Source organism: Candoia aspera, chromosome 1 (assembly GCF_035149785.1).
Source record: "Candoia aspera isolate rCanAsp1 chromosome 1, rCanAsp1.hap2, whole genome shotgun sequence".
In the NCBI taxonomy this organism is placed as follows: Eukaryota; Metazoa; Chordata; class Lepidosauria; order Squamata; family Boidae; genus Candoia; species Candoia aspera.
In genome coordinates this window covers 283,534,475-283,559,747 of record NC_086153.1, presented here as the reverse complement: position 1 = coordinate 283,559,747, position 25,273 = coordinate 283,534,475, and the positions used below count along the sequence as shown (strand labels likewise).

General features: G+C 39.9%; 1 protein-coding gene across 1 annotated transcript in view; it reads left to right on the top strand.

The window, feature by feature from the left end:
- The window catches only part of RYR3 (ryanodine receptor 3), a 346,984-nt gene that overhangs the window by 101,002 nt on the left and 220,709 nt on the right, over window positions 1-25,273 (top strand). The window contains exons 9-15 of the mRNA XM_063289977.1: window positions 4,834-4,927; window positions 7,979-8,053; window positions 8,910-9,066; window positions 15,398-15,406; window positions 21,058-21,222; window positions 22,691-22,812; window positions 23,890-24,058. Coding sequence (XP_063146047.1) covers window positions 4,834-4,927; window positions 7,979-8,053; window positions 8,910-9,066; window positions 15,398-15,406; window positions 21,058-21,222; window positions 22,691-22,812; window positions 23,890-24,058 — 791 coding nt within the window. The remainder of the gene's footprint in view (window positions 1-4,833; window positions 4,928-7,978; window positions 8,054-8,909; window positions 9,067-15,397; window positions 15,407-21,057; window positions 21,223-22,690; window positions 22,813-23,889; window positions 24,059-25,273) is intronic.

Below are 25,273 nucleotides of genomic sequence, written 5' to 3'. Positions count from 1 at the left end.
CCGCAGGGCTCCCGATTGAATTTCTTTTTTGGGTATATGGGGCCGGCCATCCCCACGTGTGGTGCGGGTACCTTTTTGCCGGCATAGTTTGTGTCTTCCGTAGTTGTCATGAGGAAGGTGCGGTGCGCGTGTTCGGCTTTCCCCGCGAGGTGGATCCACCCGTGTAGCGTTTCTGGGTCGTCGCGGTAGAGGGCTCATTGGAGAACGTCGCGATTGAGCCCCCTTTTGAACATTTCCAGCAGGGTGGTCTCGGACCAGTCGCTGACCTTCCCCGCGAGGGCTTTGAACTCCAGGGCGTAGTCTGGGACCGTGCGTGTGCCCTGTTTAAGTCTTTGGAGTGCGCTTTTTGCCCTTACTTTGGCTAGGGGGTCTTCGAAGTAGTTTTTCATCTCATTGATGAAGGCAGGGAAGGTGGCGAGGGCGGGGGAGCTGGACTCGTACAGTTGGACGTACCAGTCCGCCGCCCTGTCTTGTAGTTTGATCGCCACGGCGGCGATCTTGTCGGCTTCGGAGTCGTAGGAGTGTCCGTGCCTCCCCATGAATTCCCTGGCGTTCGTTACGAAGAACGAGAGTTTCGTGGGGTTCCCATCGAAGAAGATGGGGAAGTCCTTTGGGGCCCGGGCGTTTTGCACGGCCCTGCCTCTCGCTTCCCGGCCTGTGGTGTCGTCCGCCTGGGCCGTCTGCTGACCCTCCGCTGGCCCGTGGGGGTTCGGTGCTTCGCTCGGGGTGTGGGCCTGTGCGGGGACGTCGTTGGGTGGCGCGGGGGGCATAAGTGACTGGAGCATGGTCCGGAGTTCCGTCAGTTGGGCCCGCATGGCCGCGAGTTCAGCTCGTGCCTCCTCGTCCACGGCCCGCGCCGCCGCTGGGGCCGGTTCCGTCGGTGCGTCGGCGGGGGTGGGTTGCCGGCGGGGTTCATCCTCCCTCTGCCGCTGGTCCGCTTCCTCCGTCGTCTGCTGGGTGTCTCCATCGTCCTCCTCCGTGTTGACCGCTGTTGGGCTGTCGCTCCACGCCCGTTGCTGGGGTGCGATGTGGGGCGCGGGGTCCTCCGCTGGTTTCGGAAGGCATGTTGCTCCCTCCCGCGGTCGGGTTGCCTCCGTCGCCATCTCCCCTTGGGGTTGGAGCTGAGGCTCGGGTCGGGTGGGGTGGGCGTCCATGGCTCCGGGAGTCCGCGGTGCCTCTGGCCTTGGTCGGTCCTCCTCTGTCTCTTGCCGTGCGGCTCGCCCTCCTTGCCCGCGTCGCTCCGGCTTCATCGTGCTGGTCTTCTCGCCGTCTACTCCTCCCGCGGCTCGTTGTCGTCCGGTGGGGCTCGGCGAGGCTGAGTTTATGACTCTCAGCTTTATGTCATGCGCTGCCTGCCTCTGAATAAGGCTCAGACATTGGTTCGATGGATCAGGCTCTGATTTATTCACAGCGCAGTTACAGCGTCGGAAGAAAAGCTGAGAGTGACAGGAGCGCGCCGGTGCGGGGTTTAAATACCCCGCGCCGGTCAGCGCCCCCTCACTCGCGGTCACGTCACCCCCCTTTGTCCAACACGTTGCCCTGCCGGTGGGTGGGGGGTTGTGAGGCCCCGCTGGCGTTCCGGGATTGCCCATCATCGGGTTTTCTATTCATCCGGTGATTGCTGTCAGCTGGGCGATCTCCGTTGTGTTGGCGCTGATGGCTTGGGTGTGCTCCGTGATCCGTTTAGTTATTGTCTGTTGGCCGTTAGTCGTTGTGAGTTGATGGCTACTTATCTTGAGCCCCTTCTCCTGTTTCCTTGCTATTGTCATGTGTGCCATTGCGCTGATGACTTCAGCTCAACGGCACTCATGACACATATGCAGTATTGATTTTATACAAAGGATTAATTTAATGGAATAGAAATAGCATCACTTATTAGTCAACAACAATTTGTGCTTGCTTTTCAGTGGTTTGGATAAAGAAATACTTTATTGTATACCATTGCTGTACACTAAACATTTCTTCTTCCTCTTCCTCTTCCTCTTCCTCTTCCTCTTCCTCTTCCTCCTCTTCCGGTTGCATTTATACATTCCAGAGAAGTATTTTCAGATCGGTTTAGTGTTTACCAGCCTGGGTCTTCATTCTTTATCAGCAGAACACAAGACTATAGTACTGCCTGAAATTTCTTTCCAGCAGCTGGTATTCAAAGTCTTATTGCTCAGGGTTTTGGAAATTTCATATCACCATTAATACAGCTATCCTCTCTGTACTTACCTAGTCTTCTTTTTAAAGCATCTAGGAAATTGGCTGTTATAACAGCACCAAATTCTGTAAATTATACTTGTTATGAAGCAATACTTACTTTTTATTGTTCCAGAACTGTTGCCAAGAGTTACACATACACATACATGCATACGTTCACACCGAGACCATAAACAGGGTGATTATCCTCTCATATCTTCAATAGTCACCTTTCTTCCTCAGCAAAAAACCACCAACACATTCATCTTGCTCTGTAAGAAAGAGATGCCTGAGTCTTCTTCACCTTTCCTCCTGGGTCCTTTTAGATGACCCTCTTTTGCAGATGGGACCTGCAGCATGCCTGCTTTGCCAGATCTTACTGAACAGCAGAGAAACTGTGGAACAAGCAGTCCCTTAGATAGCCAGGCCCTATGCCATGCAGGTCTTTATAGATAACAACTACAACCTTGAATTGCACCCGGAAGCTTATGGATAACCAGTGCAGTTTGTATAGCAGAGGTATTACATGGGCATACCAAGGTACACCTATAATTGCCTGCACCATGCATTCTGGACCAGTTGCAGTATGAGTGGTCTTCAAGGGCAGTCACATGCAGACTATGTTGCAGAGATGACTAAGGCATGAGTGACTGTGAGAAGAGATTTTCCACCCAAGGAGAATCCACGGAGCACCATTGGCATACCAGATGAATTTGACTAAAAGCCCTCCTGGCCACAGCTAGATCTATGCTTTGTGCAGGAGCTGCATGTCCAGGAGGACTTCCAAACAGCACACCAGTTCTGTCTGGGGAATGTGTGCCCATTCAGAACTAAAGATGAAAAATCCATGGTTCCAGAAGAACCAAGAATGCACAGTCTTGTTATCACTGATTTCAAGTTTGTTCTCCCCCACCAGCCCCTATTCCAGAACCCAACAGCCCTCAGAGACTGAGACAGGCCTCAACAACATCACTTGGTTGACCTGAGCTCAAGATATACTGCTGGGTATCCTCAGCATACTTGATGGTACCTGATCCTGTGTTGGCAGATGACCTCACCCAGCAGCTTCATGTACATATTAAACAAGAGGTGCAAGAGCATTGAGCCCTGTGGCCCACAACAGTTGGAGTCTCAGGCTCAACCTCTTTGCCCTGTTTGTACGAACTGGAACTGGCTGTGGAGGCAGAAGGAGAATCACTGCAACACCATGCCTCCTACTGCTAATCCTCTCAGTCGATTCAGATGGATACCATGATCAATGGTATCAGACATTAGTTGTTATTTGTCCTATGAAAGTCATACATTCAGATAATACTGTAGCACAGTAGGGTGTTCAAATGCTTCATATACATTTGGGGTACTTCCACATTGACTGTTAATACCAGCTCTGTATCATTGTGATTCATGCTGTCTTCCATATTTGGCAGCTGAGCAGATTTATTTTGCCTCATTTGAAACGCAGTCCAGATTTTGGAGGTGGGTAGGGTTCTGTTTGTAGCCATGATATTCTACAAAGTTGATGAGCAGTGGCATTGACAGAAAACCACATTATGCCAACACATGAATGGTGACATCATCATGCAACAGCTGTAATTACATTCTTGCATCTTTACATCTGATAAAAGTATGTAGATGAAAACATTTACATGATAATATCATCAGACATGGTTCATTAGCTGGCTCCAGTGAAGGTTCCCATGGTAAGTAAGACTTCATATGGTTATAGACCATATAAATGCCCATGCTTACAAGTGGTCTATTTTTCAGCTGATGGGAACTCTTGCCTCATTCTCTGCAGCCTGGCTTCAGTTGATATTGAATTTTGTTCTCAAGATAGTTAAATTGGAACGGTAGCTTCCTGGCTTCACAAATCCATTCCCCCTCTCCCCATGTTTCAAAACAGGTACTATTCCCAACAGCTACTCAGATGTTTTTTGTATGACCTGAGTTGCAGGCCATCCTGTTGATTCTAATTTAAAATGAAGTCAGCATTAATCTGAGTTGTTTTGATCTACAGATCTTTGCAATAGTTCCCAGGAATAGGGAACTGGGATGAATTTGACAAGAGTTTATTTTTTGTTTTTTATGTTTTTCTTCAGCGGGTGTGCAAAATGCCAAATTAATGCTGACATTTTTTTCAAGAGACTTCCTTGTGGATGAGGATGCTAGCCATTTTTATTTCCTTTTTGTATGGAGTAGGTATTGAAGGGATTTTGATTACCCTTTCATTTTATGTTCAATACGGTGGTACATACTGTATCAAACAAGCTGTTTTTGTAACCTCTACTTTGAAACTACCTTGTTACAATTAAATCACACAGTAGATCAAGCATGATTTGTTGAACCCAGGTGAAAGTAGGTGTCGTTAATCAAAATCAGGAAAAAAACATTTGAGCTCTTCCTGTGCCATGTGGGGAAAGGGTCGTAAGAGCCAAAGATAAATAAATTTTGTTCCTGTCTGTCGCTGTATAGCTGGTGATTTGCTTAGAGCATTCTGATACACTCAGAACTGAAGGGACATTGGAAAGAGGAAATAGCCGAGACCTTCAGAAATTAATGCCATACTTAGATGTAGTTTCATGCTTAGATACACTTCCATTTCCAGATGCTTGTTAAAATGCTGTCCAAGTTAATTACCTTCTTCTTCCCTAGGATACCTGCTTGGTGGCCATGTATTACGTTTATTTCATGGCCACGATGAATGCTTGACCATCGCATCTACAGAACAGAATGATTCACCGCATAAGTGAGTTGCACTACATATTATGCATATTTTCCATCTCTAATTTCAGCTGTAAGCCCTAAACAGCCTATATTCCACAACCGTGAACAAGCATTTGTAGCACATAGCAACATCAGAATAACTTCTGTTGTCATTCTTCAGTTGATATAAAATAGACAAGATTCTTCCTACAATTATATCTGAGCAGTATAATTCAAGTTAGATGTATTGGAAGAACTGACATACTTATAATGCACAGGAAACATAAGCTAGTATAATGTGGTCCACTTAAGAATATGAAAATGTCTCACATACTAAACTTATGTACTCAGCAGTACATTCTAAAGTTTTTTTTCCTAAGCAAGAACCTTCAACTATCCTTGAGATACCATCACTGTTTACTGTTAAGAGATGAGAATACCTGGCATTGGAGATTAGCACTGTTGGTCATGTATCAATAGTCACATCACATGCCAAGTGCCCTCTGGCTATGCTGCATCATGTCCTTGTTGGTTGTTCAACTGTCTGTAAAGATATGAAAATAATAGCAGTGAGGAAAAACAGCAGCTTCTTGCCGTCTTTTTCTGGCAAGGTGGCTTGATTGGGCCCAGAGAGAGAAATAAGGCAAATAAAGTAAATGCAGTGATGGAAGCAAAGGGAAAGTTAATAACAGGCATTGTGTCAAAGGCATAAAAAAACTGGAGCAAGTATTTATAGTGAACTGCTGTTTGTTTAACCAGCTTCTAGAAATTGTATCTCAAAACGTGCCTAGTAGAGTTAGATATGATAAGGTGTTTCATAAAGTTTGTAAAGGAAGTTCAGCCAAAAGTTCAGATTTTGAACCTAAAAAAGAACTTACCCACTGCATGCAGATAAACAAATGAAGATATATGTAATTCTGAAAGAATGGATGAGAGTGTGCTTAGGAGGGGTCAAAAGATCTTATTCACTCTTGCTAGCTTTGCCATGAAAACCCCTCGGCAGATGGTCAGTCTTCCCATTGGTATATCTGTCTGGTTCATATGGCCATGGCAAGATGTCTGCTGCTGAACACAACCCAAAGCATAACTTAACCAGTTCTCTCTTTGGTGATATAGCTAAACTTCAATCGCAGTCGAGGCTTGTTGTGTTTGGTGAAACTGTAGAGGGTTCTGTCCCATATGCTTGATTTTATTCTGATAGCAACCGAACCTCCCTGACAGGACTGGCCTGTGCATGGACAGCTAAAAAAATTACTTAACAAGCTGAAAGGTATTAATGGCAGAAAACTACAAAGAAGTAAATATTAAATAAATAAATACTAGTATTCCATGTTCCCTGGCCACTAAGACAAATCATAATGAATACTTGAACAACTTTATCAGTGCTCCGCATACTCGTAAATCATTCAAAGCTTGTTGCTGTTATATTGACTCCTGATGACTCTGTGGACAGGTTCATGAAATTTTCTTGGCAACGTTTTCAGAACTGGTCTGTATGCACCTTCTTCTGGGATGTTTTTCAACTTTCCAGTCTAGGACTGTTAAGGTCTGGATGAGGCCAAACAGGTTTAGGCATAATCCCAGCAAGATAGAGTACCTGTAGATTTAGAAGCCTTCTTTTTCTGGAGTAAATTCATTTTTTAGTTGAGATGGAGTTGTGTTCTCCCATCTACAGCAGAGTTGCAATCTAGGGGTTCTACTAAAGTCTTAGTTCCTGCTGAAAGAGGAGGTGGAAACCATGATTACAAGGGCTTTTGCACAGCTTCAGTTTGTGAGCAGTTGTGCCCTTTCCTGAAACAGGAGACTTTAATCACAGTCACTCATCCCCTTGTCACCTCATATCTAGACTATTGCAATTCACTTTGCCTGCAGCTGTCACTGAAGGCCATGTGGAAGCTGCACCTGGTCCAAAGTCCAGTGGCCTGAGTAATAAACGGTTCTATGTGGCTTGTAACATCTATATTATTGGAGCTACCAGTATGTTTCTGGATGCAATTCAAAGTGCTTCTTGTTATCTTTAAAGCAGTTTTGCCTTAGGATCTGAGTATCTTCAAGATTTTGTGCTTCATGTGGAGTCTGCCCATCCCAGTGAGATCTGTGAAGAAGGGCATGTTATGGGTCCCACCTCCACAGGAATTTCAACATAAGGGGACCCAGAGATGAGCCCACTTGGTCATGGCTCTTTTCTTGGAATAGCTGATCCTTGAAGTTGAGGATGGCCCCTTTCCTATTAACGTTTCAGAGAGTAGTAAAGATGTGGCTATTTCTCAGGGCCTTTGGGGATGAAATGGAGTTGTGATTATTGGCTAGATAGAAGAGGTGGCAGGATGGGTTTATTGTGATTATGGATTATTGTTATGCAGAATGTATAGGGTTTTCTTTACTGATGATATTATTGTTATTATTATTATTTGCTGCTGTTGTTTTAATCTTAATTACTAGAAGGAGGAATTACAGGCTGCTCAGAGTCTGGTCAACTGGAATGGCATAGAGTCTAAATAAATAAATAAATAACCCCTTTAATAAAAGAGATTTTTTTTTAAATGTGCATTGTTTCATTCCTTTTCATCCCTTTTTTTTCTTTGTTGCACTGAAAAAAACGTGTAAAATTGTAAAATATTAAGCAGGAAATTTCAGGGAAAAAAAATGTCAACATAGTAGGGTAATAAGATCAACCATAATTCTCTTCCCCTTAAAGATTCAGAAAGCATCATTGTTACTGCTGAATATCTGACTATTAAAATCTGGGAACTCCTAATGGAAATATCAGTAATTTCAAAAGTAGTAGCATGCTTTATTTATAAGAAGAACTTGAGCTCTATGCAGATGGGATTCAGGTACCATTGCACTCCTAATTTCTTGATCAGGAACATAAGAGATCCAGTTTTGATTTATTAATGATTGAATTATTTTACAGTTATTCAGCTTATATGGCAAAATCTTACCAAGGGAAGTTGTCAATCATTACAGAAAATAGCTGCAATCTCACAGTGTTGTGTATATTCTAGTCATAGATTATAATCCTGCATATATTTATGAATGCTAAATTTCCCATTCAATGCATCTCAGGGTGCCTAACCAAATCTGTTTCTAGGCGGCTCTTTTATGAAGCTGGGGGAGCTGGAGTCCGTGCAAGATCGCTATGGAGAGTGGAACCTCTTCGAATAAGGTATTGTGATTTTATCTTAGATTCATTGCTTTTGTCTTATGTTTTCTTATATGATGCAATATATATTGGGCTGGGAAATCCAATAGGCTTTCTTCTCCACCAATTTGCAGATTGGTTGGCAGAAATCAGAAAGAGGAATTTGCTACATCCCATTTTTGCTGTGTTCTTTTCTTTTCTTTCCTTTTTTTAAGACTTATTTCAGATGATCCCCTTTTCTCCTTTATAATCCCCTGCCTTATTCTCACCAAGCTGCCTTGCTGATGCTCCTTTCCAATACTGGGGTTTCCAATATTAGGAAAATCATCCTGAGTGGCCAGCAGAAATGGGTTTATTTGTTTGTTGCAATTGGATCCTTCCCTGAAATTTGACCTGTGTTGGGTGTGTGTGTGTGTGTATGTGTGTGTATTATGTCTTATGGGATGCTATCTCAGGGCCATAGGATTAAAGCCTTAGAGATAATTACTGGATTTAGATAGTAAATGATGAGCCTGAAAGTGACTAACAGTTTGCAGCTTGACTTCTGAAGGAAGAGAAAAATGGAAGGCACTGAGCATGGTGAAAAACAAGCTTAGAAAACCCCAAAATGCATAAGAAGATAATGAATTTGAATCTGATTAATTTGTAATACTGTTATGAGACTTGGTTGAAGCTGTTGAAGAGTGCCCCTAAGAAAGATCTTGGATTGAAATAAATTTAGATCTAACCACATGAAACATAAAACAAATAAATGAAAGTTTCTTTCATTTTACTGGAAGAATTTAGCCTGTACTTAGTGCATGGCAATGAATACCTCCTAAAAATACTTAGAACGACCCACATAAAACATAAACTAAATATTTTTCAAACAATTTTTTAGCTGGAGTGGAAGTAATATCCGCTGGGGACAGCCATTTCGCCTTCGACACATTACAACAGGACAGTTTTTAGCACTGTCAGAAGATCTGGGTCTTGTCTTATTAGACAGAGAAAAGGCTGACACAAAATCAGCTTCCTTTTCTTTTAGAGCATCCAAGGTAAGTAATTTTTTTTACATCAAATGAGTATGGAAAAAATACAAATGTTCTATCTAAATCACTTTTATCACATAGCAGAAATAATAAATGTCAACAATAAAACTTCATCGAAGGAAAGATCATGTTGGGAGAACATAAAACTGCTGAAGGAGAGGCTATAGGTATTACGGAAGATTCAGGATGCATCCCACTGATATTTCTGTTTGCGCTTTAAATTGGCCGGTCACAAATTAAAGATTACCATGATTGAATTTCACCTACGTTTTTGAGTACCCACATTTTTGTGCTGCTTCCATGTTGGATCTCAATTTTTGGTGACCAGTGCTTATTTTATTTTTATTTTTATTTTTTTAACCACAACAACAAACAGTAATTATATGAAATGAGAAAATTATAGAAAGAAGGTACAAGCTGCACCATACCAAAGGCTTGGGTAAACTCAAAATGTCCCTTGAAATGTTACACAGTGAATGGTAATGTTTATTGTGACATACAGTAAGGACATCATTATTAAACACTTGGGCAGTAATCATGCTAACTGTAGGCTTTATCCTGTTCCTGCCCTCTTTTTGGGATGCAGCTCCTGCTCGTCAAAGATAACTTGTATGGCTTTTGCTCCTTTCCTCAAAGTTAATGCTGGACGTATTGCACTATAGGAAATAACATATTGCTGCAATGGGAAACTGTAGTTCCAGCTGACCAATTCAGTGCTACTAAACATCGTGATAGAGTGTCAGTTTGGTATAATGGTTAAAGGTAGAAACCAGGAGAGCATGAGTTCTAGTCCTGCCTTAGGCATGATGCCAACTGGGTGACTTCGGGCCAATCATCATCATCAACATAGTTTATTGTGGTCATGGACCAATACAAGGATGATGCTCTATAAAAGTATACATAGTCTGTCTTAGAGTATACATAATCTTAAAATAATAACAATGTAAGATAAAATTAAAATACATTTAAAATACATTTAAAATACATTTAAAATACATTTAAAATACACTTAAAATAAATTGGTAGGCTATCTAACTAAACTCTATGGGTGCAATCTTAGGTGCAGCCTATAGTGGATGAAAATATAAACGTTCAGATTATATAACATATAATATGTAAAATCTACAGGAAAGGATCATTATCTTGTCATGGTGCTGGAGCTTGAGCACCTCAATGTTGCCACAGATCAGCTAGATATGAACTCACTGATATTCCTAAGGAATATGCAGTGGAGGTGAAGAATCGATTTAAGGGACTGGACTTAGTAGATAGGGTCCCGGAAGAACTCTGGACAGAAGCTCGCAGCATTGTTCAGGAGGCGGCAACAAAATACATCCCAAAGAAAGAGAAAACCAAGAAGGCAAAATGGCTGTCTGCTGAGACACTAGAAGTAGCCCAAGAAAGAAGGAAAGCAAAAGGCAACAGCGATAGGGGGAGATATGCCCAATTAAATGCAAAATTCCAGAGGTTAGCCAGAAGAGATAAGGAATTATTTTTAAACAAGCAATGTGTGGAAGTGGAAGAAGACAATAGAATAGGAAGGACAAGAGACCTCTTCCAGAAAATTAGAAACATTAGAGGTAAATTCCAGGCCAAAATGGGTATGATCAAAAACAAAGATGGCAAGGACCTAACAGAAGAAGAAGAGATCAAGAAAAGGTGGCAAGAATATACAGAAGACCTGTATAGAAAGGATAACAATATCAGGGATATCTTTGATGGTGTGGTCAGTGAGCTAGAGCCAGACATCCTGAAGAGTGAAGTTGAATGGGCCTTAAGAAGCATTGCTAATAACAAGGCAGCAGGAGACAACGGCATCCCAGCTGAACTGTTCAAAATCTTGCAAGATGATGCTGTCGAGATAACGCATGCTATATGCCAGCAAATTTGGAAAACACAAGAATGGCCATGAGATTGGAAAAAATCCACTTATATCTCCATACCAAAAAAGGGAAACACTAAAGAATGTTCAAACTATCGAACAGTGGCACTCATTTCACGTGCCAGTAAGGTAATGCTCAAGATCCTGACAGGTAGACTTCAGCAATTCATGGAGCGAGAATTGCCAGATGTACAAGCTGGGTTTAGAAAAGGCAGAGGAACTCAGGACCAAATTGCCAATATCCTTTGGATAATGGGAAAAGCCAGGGAGTTTCAGAAAAACATCTATTTCTGTTTTATTGACTATTCTAAAGCCTTTGACTGTGTGGACCATAACAAATTGTGGCAAGTTCTTAGCGGTATGGGGATACCAAGTCATCTTGTCTGCCTCCTGAAGAATCTGTATAACAACTAAGTAGCAACGTAAGAACAGGCCATGGAACAACGGACTGGTTTAAGATTGGGAAAGGAGTACGGCAGGGCTGTATACTCTCACCCTACCTATTCAACTTGTATGCAGAACACATCATGCGACAAGCTGGGCTTGAGGAATCCAAGGCTGGAGTTAAAATTGCTGGAAGAAACATTAACAATCTCAGATATGCAGATGATACCACTCTGATGGCTGAAAGCGAAGAGGAACTGAGGAGCCTTATGATGAAGGTGAAAGAAGAAAGTGCAAAAGCTGGCTTGCAGCTAAACCTCAAAAAAACCAAGATTATGGCAACCAGCTTGATTGATAACTGGCAGATAGAAGGAGAAAATGTAGAAGCAGTGAAAGACTTTGTATTCCTAGGTGCAAAGATTACAGCAGATGCTGACTGCAGTCAGGAAATCAGAAGACGCTTAATCCTTGGGAGAAGAGCAATGACAAATCTTGATAAAATAGTTAAGAGCAGAGACATCACACTGACAACAAAGGTCCGCATAGTTAAAGCAATGGTGTTCCCCGTAGTAACATATGGCTGCGAGAGCTGGACTATAAGGGAGGCTGAGAGAAGGAAGATCAATGCTTTTGAACTGTGGTGTTGGAGGAAAATTCTGAGAGTGCCTTGGACTGCAAGAAGATCAAACCGGTCCATCCTCCAGGAAATAAAGCCAGACTGCTCACTTGAGGGAATGATATTAAAGGCAAAACTGAAATACTTCGGCCACATAATGAGAAGAGAGGACACCCTGGAGAAGATGCTGATGCTAGGGAGAGTGGAGGGCAAAAGGAAGAGGGGCTGACCAAGGGCAAGATGGATTGATGATAATCTAGAGGTGATGGACTCGTCCCTGGGGGAGCTGGGGGTGTTGAGGACCAACAGGAAACTCTGGCGTGGGCTGGTCCATGAAGTCACGAAGAGTCGGAAGTGACTAAACGAATAAACAACACAATGTAAAATATATAAGTATCTAAAATTCCACTATGTTAATATATAAAATTTTAATTTGGTTACTATTATATAAAATACTTTACAAATTTACCCATCAAGGTCTGAGAAATCTTCATTGCTGTAGCACAAAACCTAGCTACCTGCACTTTTCATCTATAAGCAGCATTTGGGTATAGTCAGAATTTGTGCAACCAGGATGTTTACTAATAAGAGGTGAAATAAATTTGGTTCAGATATCTCTGTAAAAGACGCAGTGAAGAAGAACATGGTGTGTAGTTTCCACCTCTCCAGATTCATATGGACAAAGCCTTGCGGCCAGTGGTATTTTTTTATATTTGCCCTCCAATACTGCATTGGGGAGAGCGTGACATCAAGCTAAAGAAAAAGCTCTCCAATGGCTGGGTATTTCGAGCTGTGTGAGGTATCTAGTGGCAATAATGATGCATTTATTGTGCACTGGAGACAGGAAGGATGGAACCTTCCCTAAATCTTCTTGCCTCTCTTTGTTTCAGCTCTTGTTTTGCCTGGCTGAATTCCATCTCAAGAACTGAAGATGGAGAATAGCCTAGCTTTAAAAGATTAGAGACAATGGCCTTGGTCCATGTGGATTGAAAATTATCCTGAAGAATGAGAGTTGCTAGGTCCTTGGGGTAGAAATTGAGCTTTAGCCAAAGGTTTAGAGAGGCTAAACACACCCTTGACTCAACCTTTGGCATGCCTGTTTCAAGTCATAGATGTGCATTTGAAACACCTCGAGGCATCTGCAGTATTGCTGTAATAAATTTAGATTGGACTCTTTCCAGAGGTGTGAAACATGACGATGGGGGTCCAACTAGAGTCCCATAAAGAAGTGAGCTAACAACTTCACCTGAAAGAGTTTGAGCATGGCTGAAACATAAGATCCTTCCTTACAATGGAAGAATTTTAAGATAGCGTTGGCAGATCTTTGTCCAGAGGCTGAAGCATATTCACAGTGGGCTTTCCTCAAGCCAGTGGCATGGATGACTACACCCAAGTACTTGAAACTGGTCACTTGCTCTATTCTATGATCACAGATACTCCATGAACGGAGTTTCAGTCTAGTAGCAAAAGCCATTATCTTAGTTTTCTGGTAGTTTATTTCCAGTTTATTGTTGTCACAGTGCTGGGCCAAAGGGTTTAAAGTTCTTTTAAGGCCTATGGGAGTTCTAGAAAGGACTACAGTGTCATCTGCATAGAGTAAAAGGGCAATGCTATGATCCTCTAGCTTAAGGGGATGAAAGTCTGGATTGTTTAAGCAATTCACCATTTTGTTGATATAAAAATTGAAAAGTAGGGGGGGCAGAATACATCCCTGTTTCACCCCCTTTTGAACTTTAATTGGCTTTGAGAGAGCCCCTTGCCTATTACACCTGACCTTAAGGGTCGTATTGGTGTGTAGGGCACGGATTAAATGGAGAAGCCTGAAGTCAATCGATGTAGCTTCCAGCTTCTCGCATAGTCTGGTCCTAGATATTGAGTCAAAAGCTGCCTTAAAATCTATAAAGGCAGCATACAATTATGTTGTTTTATTGGTTGAATATTTTTCAATCAAATGCTGTAGGACCAGACATTGATCAATAGTGCCTCTACCTTCTCTAAAACCAGCCTGCTGTTCTGCTATCAGGTTTTCCTGATCCAGCCAATCCTTAAGTTTTTCATGAAGATGTTTGGCATAAAGTTTACTAACTATGTTTAACAGGCTGATTGGCCTATAGTTTGCGGGATCATGTCTCTTACCCTCCTTGAAGATTGGGACTGTAATTGCCAGGCCCCGGTCCTCAGGGACACACCCAGTAGTGTCAATGTGGGTGAAGAGTGATGCCAAGATTGGAGTCCACCACTCTATGTTATTCTTTAATAATTCTGGAGGAATAAAGTCAGCGCCTGGGGCCTTCCCCTGAGTTGGCCAATAAGCGACTTAATTTCAGCTGCTGATACAGGAGGCCACTCAGGTAGAGCTTCCATCTTTTGCATTGCTCTCTGGTTGGAGGGCTCTTCATACATCCTCTTAAAATGTAATTCTCAGGCATCAGGCGGTATGTACGAGTCTATTGTGGTAGAAGTTATACCTGGTGGGATATTAAATGTCAGAAAAGAGAGGAGTTCTTTGACTTTGCTGCTTCAATGAGTCATTTCCAGGTAGTTAATATGTCTTTCTTCTTCTTATCGGCCACTAGAAGCTTATACTGTTTTTTGAGAGTGAGTAGATGTTCAAGGGTCTCAGTGTTCATATTGTTGTCCCCTGACTCTGATTTATACAGATGGTAGGCAGTGGCAAGAACTTTCTTAGCTTCTGCACAGCCTTTATCAAACCATGGCTTTGATGCAGTTGAGGATCTTTTAATCGAGAAATTGGGGTCACAAGCTAATAAGGGTTGTAGTTTTTGCACTAAGGTTTTGTACAGCTTCAGAGGATCTTGAGTGAAATTAGTTGATATGAAAGTCAGTCAACATATCTGCAATTTATCCTCTGCCAACACCTTCTTCATCTTTTGGTCAAGCTGCAAGATCCAGTTAACATGGCATCTTGCTTGTCCTGCTGGGGAAATTGCAGGAGTAAAACAAGCCTCAAGATATATCTGTTGGATAAGAGGCTTCAAATATAAACCGAGTGGGAGATGATTGCTATCTAAATGGGGTAATACTTTGAAATTCTCCATATGGTATAATAAATTTGTGGTAATTATCATTTAGTCAATAGTGCTTGTCCTAGCCCCTGCCACAAATGTAAGTTCACCAGGGTAATCTCCTTCAGTGGATCCATTTATTGTGAGTAGATTTAATTTATGCACCAATTTTGTAAGGCAAAGACCTGTGTAGTTAGAACTATTGTCTTTGGACAAACACTGGAAAGGGGTGCAGACTGAGTTATTCTCTGAAGCTGGTGGGTACGGCTGGAATTTAGTGTATAATGTAGAATCATCAGGACCCACCCTAGCATTGAAATCACCCCCAAGAATTACCATTGCCTTGGGATGCTCCAAAAGAAGATCACTGATGTACTGCTCTAGCTCTGCCCAAGATGCACTGACCTCAGCTCTTCTTTGTAACGGCAGGAAATAGATGTTAATAATTAACAATAAGGCATTGCCCAAGTCAAGCAGTAAGGCCAAAGCTATTTGTCTTAGTGGGTGAATAGATATGGGTACTACCCTTAAAGAGGTAGAAATGAGAATACCCAAACCGCCTTTCATCTGCCCTGGTCCTCTGCCTGGAATTGCTTCAAGTTTATATGAATGATATCCATTTAATAGGAGGTCATCAGCTGTCCATGTTTCCTGCAACAGCAGTATATCCCCATCATACAAGGGGTCAAAGTGATTGAGATCTCTATCGTGATACCAACCAGCTATGTTTCATGTTAGGATTTTTAGGGCGTTTGCCTTGCATTGGTCCACATAATGTCATACCTTCTGTATGGTCATACCCAGGACTACCACTGTCCTCCTTATGATCCTGCTGGATCCCACCAATATACTTATCTTCTTGAGATTCGGACTTGAGATTTTCAGGGGACTGCTCATGAACCTGCACGACTACAAGAATTTTTGGTTTTGAAGCTTCTAGTAGTTTCAGAGGACTATTAGGATGTGAGTTAAGCATGGAGAAGTCCTCCATATCAGAAGCTACCTTAAAATTTTGTAGATCTTGATTTTTCGAGAGTACAAGAAGGTTGTTCCTTTCCAGGAGTGCACTCAAATTGTTGCTTATGATGGGAATTATCCTGCGTATTTTGTAAGGCAAAATTTATTAATGGCTTGGCTGTTTGACAGGTTGTCATTAGGGACTCTGTTAGATCATCTAGTCTCTTAAGTATATCAGCCTGTCTTGTGTCCAACAAGGCACTGAAGGAGTTAATCAAACTTTCTTCTAGTGGATCATTTGGCAGCTGTGTTGTTATGGGTTGAACAAGTTGTTTGCTTAGGTTTTTCCCTAGTGGAGGGTCTGTTGATAAAAGGTCCTTGAGATTATCTGAAGACGTTTTGCTGTTGTATATTAAAGTGCCTGTACCCTCTTGGCTGCACTGAGCCATAAGTGATCTAACTTCTTCAGAGTGAAAAACATGAACTGTAAAGATTGAAAAGGTGCTCAAGAAAGGTTTCATTTTAAAGAGCGTGCCGGGTACTGAAACTGCCCCTAAGTGGACTGCCGTTCTGCCTTTTTTAAGTCTAAGAATTGTCTCTCACAGTGTAATAGCTGACTTAAGGACTGAGAGACATTTACCTGTTGCAAGCTTTTCATCCTTCACTCCTTTCTCTGTAAAACTGCTTATCTTTTCCTTTTCCTCTCTGACACTTCCTGTTAAAGATTTAAATTTAGAAGAGGGATCTTCCTTTCCTCTGTCGGCTGTTTGTAAATCACAATTTAAGTACAACTCACTTGATTTGGTAGGGTGGGCAGTGTGATTTGGCTGGCTCTCAATAAATTTCATAAAGGATTCTTTTAGGGAGTCAACTTTGTTTTTAATTGTAATCAGCAGGTCAAAAATGGAAAAGACAGTCTGTGAAGTTAATAGGCTGTGCCTAGTTACAAAGTCTAGTGCATTTTGTTCTTGCAAGGATTTGGAGTTAAAGTTCATGTCTCCCTCCTGTATAAGTCGTTCAGCAACTGCCTGTGGGGAGGGGGCAGTCTCTATCAGAGATGAGGAAAGCTCTAAAAGTTGCTGGCTTTCAATCTCAGCCTGTAGATCCCACTCGAGAGGGTCAAATCTATCTGATAGATGAAGCAGAGGAGCATTACTTACAGGGGAGGCTTGCTTGCTTGTGACAAATCCGTCAACCTTCTGCTGTTTCAATGACTTGGATGATGGTTGAGTTGTAGATGGTATCCTCTGTCACTTCTTTCTTTTTCCCATGTCGGCAGTGATAATAGTTGTAATTATTATTGTTATTTAAATAAGATAGTGGAGGATGCTCGTTAGCAATCGGATTATCTTTTATGGAGCTCATTACAAAGCCTGCAGCTTCATCGCCATCTTGGAGCTCCCCCGTTGGGCCAAGCACTCTCAGCTCCAAGAAGAAAACAATGGCAAACCACTTCCAAAAATGCTGCCAAGAAAACTGCATGGACTCATCCAGGCAGTCGCCAGGAGTTGAGACTGACTTGATGGCTAAATAAAAATAAATGGTGCAGACGTACATTCAAGTATGCATTCTTCTTTACAATGTACTATACTAAAGCTCACTTCCCTACATAATCTTTTTCTGGATTGAGATGATAATATTTGTGAGAAATAGTTGCCAGGATATTTTTATTGCTTATTATTCAGCTTAAAAGTAGCAGCCAGCATTAAATATGTAACCACATTTTCCATTTTCTGCTTTCTTAATCTAATGTATTGATAGCTATGTTCAGCATTATAACATCTGTTTTTAAATAAAGTTTTTGTACTTTCAGATATGCTTAAGGAAACTCTTCAGTGAAGAACTTATTGTACTATATATTAAGCGACAGAAAACATGCACTGTGTACTGAGAACATGAAAAAATAGTTTTATAGCCCTGCGATTGAAAATGTTTATTACAATTTATATAATAATTTGCAAAAAATTGTAATTTTTGCAAAGGAACTTATTTTTCCTTAGTGTTAATATTCTCTGCATCTGAGTACCTAGGATTCACTAATTTAATAGAGTTTACTTCTGGATAGGCTGGGTAGACTTGCACTACTAATTTCATATAGCAATATCCATCAGTGAGAATTGAGAATTGATATAATTTTCCTGTGGTCTTGACAGGATAATGGGTTCCCTAAGGAGTATTGAAATTCCATTTTATCTTGTGACAGAATTATCTATTTATATTTAAACTGACATTGAAATTTGACAGCAGTAATCCACAAGTGTAAAAAAAGAAAACTGACATACTGAACCACAAATGGTGCATAGACTTCTTTTGCAGTATATTTCTTTTAAAATAAAAGCTTAATTCCACTTTTCTTTGAATGGTGACTTTTGACACAATTGATTTAGGGTGCAATCCAGCTAGTTACTGGCCCAGCCTGGCTTAGTTCAGGGCTTCATGGAAGTCAACTGGGTTAAAGAGAAAGAATGTCAGGACCTTGGAGATTGAGTCAAGAAGTTATAGGATGGATTCCTACAACATCTCTCTGTGCTCAACAGATGCTTTAAAACATCTGAGGTGGCAGGTGATTACTTTGTTCCATTGCATCTTGTCTCTGACTCTGGACTTAAAGAACTCCTGACCCTTTCTGGAGCTTGAGACTTCTGTGTAATTGGAAATTGCAGAAACTTTGGAGTTTCTGAATTTGAGCTTTCAAATGTTGGCAGGGCTATAGTCTCACTCTGGGAAAACATAAAAGAGGGTCCTGGGGGCTTCTCCTGAATTGAATTAATTAATGTAAAGACATTGAAGATGGAAAGAGAGACAGAAAAGCAAGGATAGTCTGTCTAAAGATCTCAGAAAGAGATTCCAACCTTGAATTGGTATGCTAAATGATTCAAAGAAGATTAACCAAAGATGGAATTAGTATATTGAAATTCTGTACAATCAACATCCAAGATACCTTAGAAGAATCTCTTATACTAGAAGATAAAGTTAGACCAGCACTCCAGTCATTACCAAGTCAGAAAGCTGCAGGAATTGTCCACATTATGAAGTATGTGCTTTATTATATATTTAATGTAGCATAAGAGAAGGATCCAATATTTGGGCAGCTCTAATAGGCTCATTACAGCATAATTGATATCATGGAGCCATCATACAACCTGGATGTGCCTATAAGTATACACTGCCAGCCCTCTTGTTGGACTGGATCCATGTTCCATAACTTCAAGATTATTTATGGAGATATCTTGTGGGGATTTGGATGGCCATCTCTACTTATCCCAAACATAGATCTAGTCTAGTGCTTTCAGGAAACACACTATTGGCTCTAGCAATTTTGTCATCAAATTTCATAGCAACCAGTGCAATATCTTATAGACTTCATTGACTCCTACTTCAATGCTTACTCTAGTGATTTAGGTTCCATTGTATTTGTACTGTACAGTTTGATGTACAATAATCTACCTACCATGAAGTAGCCCATCACCATCAACTAGTGCCTATCACTACTTCTATATTTGACACAGAATGTTATGAATGTGGAAAAATGTTTCAACAGCCATTCCATATTATTAAACTGATTATTGTATCTAAGACAGTGACAAACATTTGCTCTGTAGATAATGGATATCCAAATGCCAACTCAGAGGAACTGAGGGGAGCCTCCTTAATATATTTGCCTACTCTTATACTGTGTAGAAAAGAAAATGTTAGCTAACAAATGCCCAAGCACACACTTTATGACAAATCAAAACTCTTTCAAGATTGAAGGTCTAACCATTCCCATTTCAGAGGAATCCAGAGTATTTCTTGATGATTCATTTTAACTCTTCTAGCTCAATACATGCTGTCAGCAAGATGGGAAAAAGTTGAAGGAAATAATATTCTTAGCAATACCAGTTCCCTCAGAGGATGCTATCCTAGTAAGCCTCAGAATTCCATCCTAAAGTCTTGTGAGATACGTTTTACTTGAAGTATAAGTCAGCATCAGGTGCAAGTTGGTCCTGCAAAAAATAGATGGAGTAGGAAGACAGATTTTGGAATCAGAACCTCTTTCATGGCCTTTGTAATCCTGAGATAATAGGACATGGAATTGGGAGAAATAAATTCTACTTATAGGCCTGGAACATTAAAATAGAAGGCCTTTTCTTTTTTCAATGGGAGGTGGTGGATGCTGAGCCTATATTTAAGTCCTGGAGAAGGATGGAAAGGTGGTTGTTCCCCCTCAACTTTGCCTTGCTGGCTCCAGTGTCTATGAAGGGGGAAGTGACATGATGGACAACAGTAACACAGCTGGTTCTCAGGAAGGAGGGAGCACATTCCAAGGAGGGGAGCGAGGTAAGAGAAAGCACAGTCTGGAGCTGGAACATGGGAAGACTAAGAGGTTCAGACTAGCCCCACCCTAGAGCCTTCCCAGGTTATTTCCCCTTAGGTTAGGTAGAGTAACTTTAGTCTGGCAAGATTCTGTCTATACGGTGTGAGCAAATAAAGAACTGATGTTTGGCTGGATTGATTCCTTGTCCTTCTTGGGCTGGGCCTGACAAGTGGTAGATTGCAATGCAACTGAGAAATTGCTGTGCCACAGGGACAGGTACCCTTTTCCATGACCTCCACAGAGAGGAAGCCTTGTTGCTACATTTGCTGTTGAATTCTAAAGTGTTTCATAAGTATCACAAAGTCCCAACCCACCTAAGAATAAAAATAGCTTTGCTTTGCTTTGCTTAATTTTTTCTGAAATATTTCTCTAAGTCTTTTTTATCAATCCCTGATAAACAAGTTATTCACTGACAAAAAGTTAAATATCTTACCTTTTTGCACTTAGGCGTACAGCTTAGGGCAACTAACAATTAAAACTAATTAAAAAAATACAATAATATTCCAAAAGTTAAAAAAACAATATCAGACAGCATTAGAGAAAATTTGTCTGACCAATAAAATAAATGTCTAAATGTGCAAAAAATTATATATCAATTTTAATAAGATCTTACCATATGATAAAACACCGATCCAGGTGCCATCCTACTTTTTTGGGCTAAGAACTGTAAAGTTTTGGTGCGGCCACAAAAAAGGTCCTTTCTCTGACATGAACTATTTTTGTCTATTAGTGATAATTTGCTAATATTCTTCTTTTTTACCCCTCTTGCATAAAGGAAAAACTGGATTCTGCTCACAAACGTGATATAGAGGGTATGGGATTCCCTGAAATAAAGTACGGAGATTCTGTTTGTTTTGTGCAGCATGTAGCTAGCACTTTGTGGCTGACTTACAAAGCACAGGATGCTAAAACAACACGTTTAGGACCACTGAAAAGAAAGGTAAACAAGATATCTGTATTTTTATTTCCCTGTCTACAGTTGTGAATAACATGCACATGTAGATGTGCAGAGACTCATACCTGCAGCTAGGAAATACCGTACAGCATAATTTGTCTGCACTGTTGCCTAGAAAAATGCAGCGTGAATAGCTTTTGGGCATGAGGCTTTTGGGAGCTGCTCACTTGGCCTCAGTTTGTGTCTGTGTATACAGACAGGCAGGCAGCACCATCTGTTCTAGCGATTATGGATATTAATTGGTTTGCCCCATTGGTCCTGTTTTTGAGACATATATGCTCAAGGAATTGCATCAGTCTTCCTAAGCACCCATTAACAGTAGTTGCAATGTTTTCTTCAGCACTACAGTTTACTTTCTAAATTGTGCGTTCAGATCTCCAGATTTTTTTTTAATAGTCCCAGGCATATCTTATCTTCATATTAGAAATAAGAAAGCATTATGATTTCTGTAGAGCATATGGATTAGGTCTAAGATTTCCTCTCTAACAAATTTGGGTTGGACTGAGATATCCCATCCCCTTCATCAAGGGTAGGAAGATAGGGAACAAACTGTATGTCTTTTCACAACATGCCTGACTTAGCAGACCACTTCATGGTTATTTAAACCAACATACTTTCATATTTAAATCAGGGAAGTATGATTTCAATGATGTCTTCTAAGTAGAATAGGATACAACAGATTGATCCTGGTTTGCAATCCTGCTTTGAAAAGATAGCTCAAACCACAGTTGTTCATTTAGATATGTCAACAAATTGTGACTTGACAAACTAGGAAGTATTCTATTCAGCTGGACACATAAAAGGTGGAGGAAGCCAGGTAATATACATTTGTTTTATTCCTATGTAGCTACAGTGACCGTACGTCCTTTATTTCAGAAAGCTGTCCTTTAGATTTAATTCTTCAAAAACTCACTTTTGCCCTTTATTTTGGTCACTTAACTTTTACCATGCAGTTGGTACCATTTAATGCACAGTCTTTCATATTCATGTGAAAAATATGGAAATTGAATTGTCTTTTTAAAACAAATTTACATATGCTGTTTGATTTTAGATACTTTTATTAGAATATGCATTTTTGTAAAGTTTTTCTTGGTTTTGCTCTTGAATTTTCCTTTGTAAAGCGACTGTTTATAAATAAACCATTACATTTTTTTATCCTTATGAACCTCTTTCAGATTTGCTCCTTTTTCAGGTTTGTCCTTCTTTTTTCCAAGAAAATATGGTCATGTATACATTCCAAACAGCTGCTCTTGCCATTTTTATCAGCTATAGCCTTCAGCATATTATGCAAAATCCAGTTGGGATGTGTTATCTGAAACTAAAGAAGGACATCAACAAATTAAAATTGCAGCTGCCTCCCAAAGCTACACACGAACGCTAGCAGGGTGCTTAGTAATACTTGAGAACATAATTGACAATGTTTTTTAAAATATTACTTTGACCATTTTTGTAGGTTATATTACACCAAGAAGGACACACAGATGATGGACTCACCTTGCAAAGGTGTCAACATGAAGAATCCCAGGCTGCTAGAATAATCCTCAATACAACAAAATTATTTAGTCAGTTTATAAGGTATAATTTCTTAATGTATCATTCTGATAAAATTAGTATTTATAACATTTATAGTTAAATCCTACCAGTGTTTACTTGGAAATGCATTCCATTAATATTGGACTATAATTTATTATTGTTGAAGATTTATTTTTTTCCCAGAATATCAGTTAAAATAAAATTTGCAAAAATTTCTCAGCACAGGTCTTCAGCAGTAAGCCATCCTGATACATGAATATGCCTCCACTGATAGAAGATAATGATGTGTTGACATTCCAAAATCTAATCTTGATATTAACAGCTTGCTTCAAATGTCTTTAAAATATTCACTACATTTTAGAGAATCACATTTGCTGATCGTCAGGAGTCTTCAGCATTGCAGTCTACAGAAAACCTTGCATTTTACTGCAAAGATATTTTATCAGGATGATTTCTCTGACCACTGTTTGTTCCAACATTTATCATAGGTGTCCTCCAGCTGTATGGGGACCCATCACTCCCAGAATTCCACTCAGCATGGCTATATATAATCCCAAGGAAGCAGGTTGGGAAATGTTGCTCTAGCCTAGCCTCTCTAACCTCTTCCTTCTCCATCCTTTCCATACTCTCAACTTGAGAATGTAATTTCTAGTGATAGAAAGTTCTTTTTTTTTCCAAAATAGGCATTGATTGTGTTATACTAATTGTGCTATACAGACGGGAGCCTTTTGAGATTTCTTCTATCCATAGACTGTAGTAACAAATTAGTTTGAAAGAAAGTTGCTTTAAAACATCTGCTTGAGTGATATTCCTTTTCCCCATCCTACTGAACAAATACTGGTATTTCACATCACTCTATGCTGCAAAGTTAGCAATTCTTTCCTGATGACTTTAATCATACAGACATGCAGATGGCATTCTAAGGACATGGGTTAATCAGTTTGCCCTTCTATATGAAACTCAACTACCTTTTTAGATTCTGCATCTATGGATCATGTGATATGTTCCATGTGTAAGAAAAGCTATATTATAAAATGGAAATAATTCTATACTGATTATTGTTTTGATTCTAATAATGTATTGTTTTTGTAACTATTTGCTGTGTCTTTTGATTCACAGTGGAAACAACAGCATTACAACTCCCATCACACTTCCCATTGAAGAAGTAGTTCAGACTCTCCAAGATTTAATTACATATTTCCTGCCTCCAGAAGAAGAGCTAGAACATGAGGATAAACAAAACAAGCTTCGTTCCCTTAAAAACAGACAAAATCTATTTAAAGAGGAAGTAAGAAAGGCCAAGTTTAGAGCATTTTCATTTATTCAGGAGATGGGATTGATGGCCAAGTGTATAAATGATTCACCTTTCAAAGATACTTTATATAAACATCATTATTATTATTATTATTATTATTATTATTATTATTATTATTATTATTATCTGAAAAATTTAAAGACTTAGAATCTTGATTATTTTAACCATTTTAAAGGTGAGATCCAAACTGGACCTTGGGAAGATGATAGATTTGTGGAATTGGAAGTGTCACAAGGATCATCTAGTCAGTAACAGAATACTATTACGCTTCATGGTTTCCAAAAAAGATCAGATTGGTTGCTGCAAAGAATGCTAGTTTTCTCTCCTCTCCTTTCCTCTCCTCTCCTCTCTTTCCTTTTTTAAAAAAAATCCGATTTAGAGGGAATATTTCCCTCTGTTCCATTTACCTGTCTCTGTTCCATTTACCTTTGGAACCTGACCCCCCTCAGATATCATACAGATAATATTTTGAAGTGTTATATTAAGGATATTAAAGGCATTTTATTTAATCTTCATTGTAATCTGCATCATTAGTCAATTGTTTTGAGACTTCTGTAATTTCAGGGCTGCATAGAAATGCAATTTTATTCATTTTACACATTTATGCATAAAATGCAAATTTTGTGTCTAAAAATTATCTTTAATATACAGTTGATCGACATTAAATAGAGATTAGCAAGAGACAAATCTGAGCTGTCATAGACAATTAATGGCTTAAATGTATATGAAATATCGTATGTGAGCCTTTTTTTAAAGAAGGGCTGCTATAGATCACTATATATATGACATGAGTCTAAATAAGTATATGAATGTTTGGGGCCCCATGAAATTTCTTTGTTTAAAAACAGCTGTAGAGTTTCCTGACTGAGGGATCAGTTCTTCCTCTCTGCTATTCATGGATATAACTAGCAATTTTAAAACTGATTTTAACAATTTGAAAGAATAATGTTCTGGGTGGATATATTTCTTTGTTCCCATCTGGTTTTGTCATTTCTGCTGGGAGTTGGGCGGCATATAAATTTAATAAATTATTATTATTATATAATTAATAATGATCTATTCACACAACTCTCACTTTATTGTTGTTGCTATTTTATTATTAATAATAATAGTAGTAATAAACATTAGGGTATATTTTCCTTCTACTGTTTGTAGTAGTCAATAAACAAAACTATTATATAAAATTTA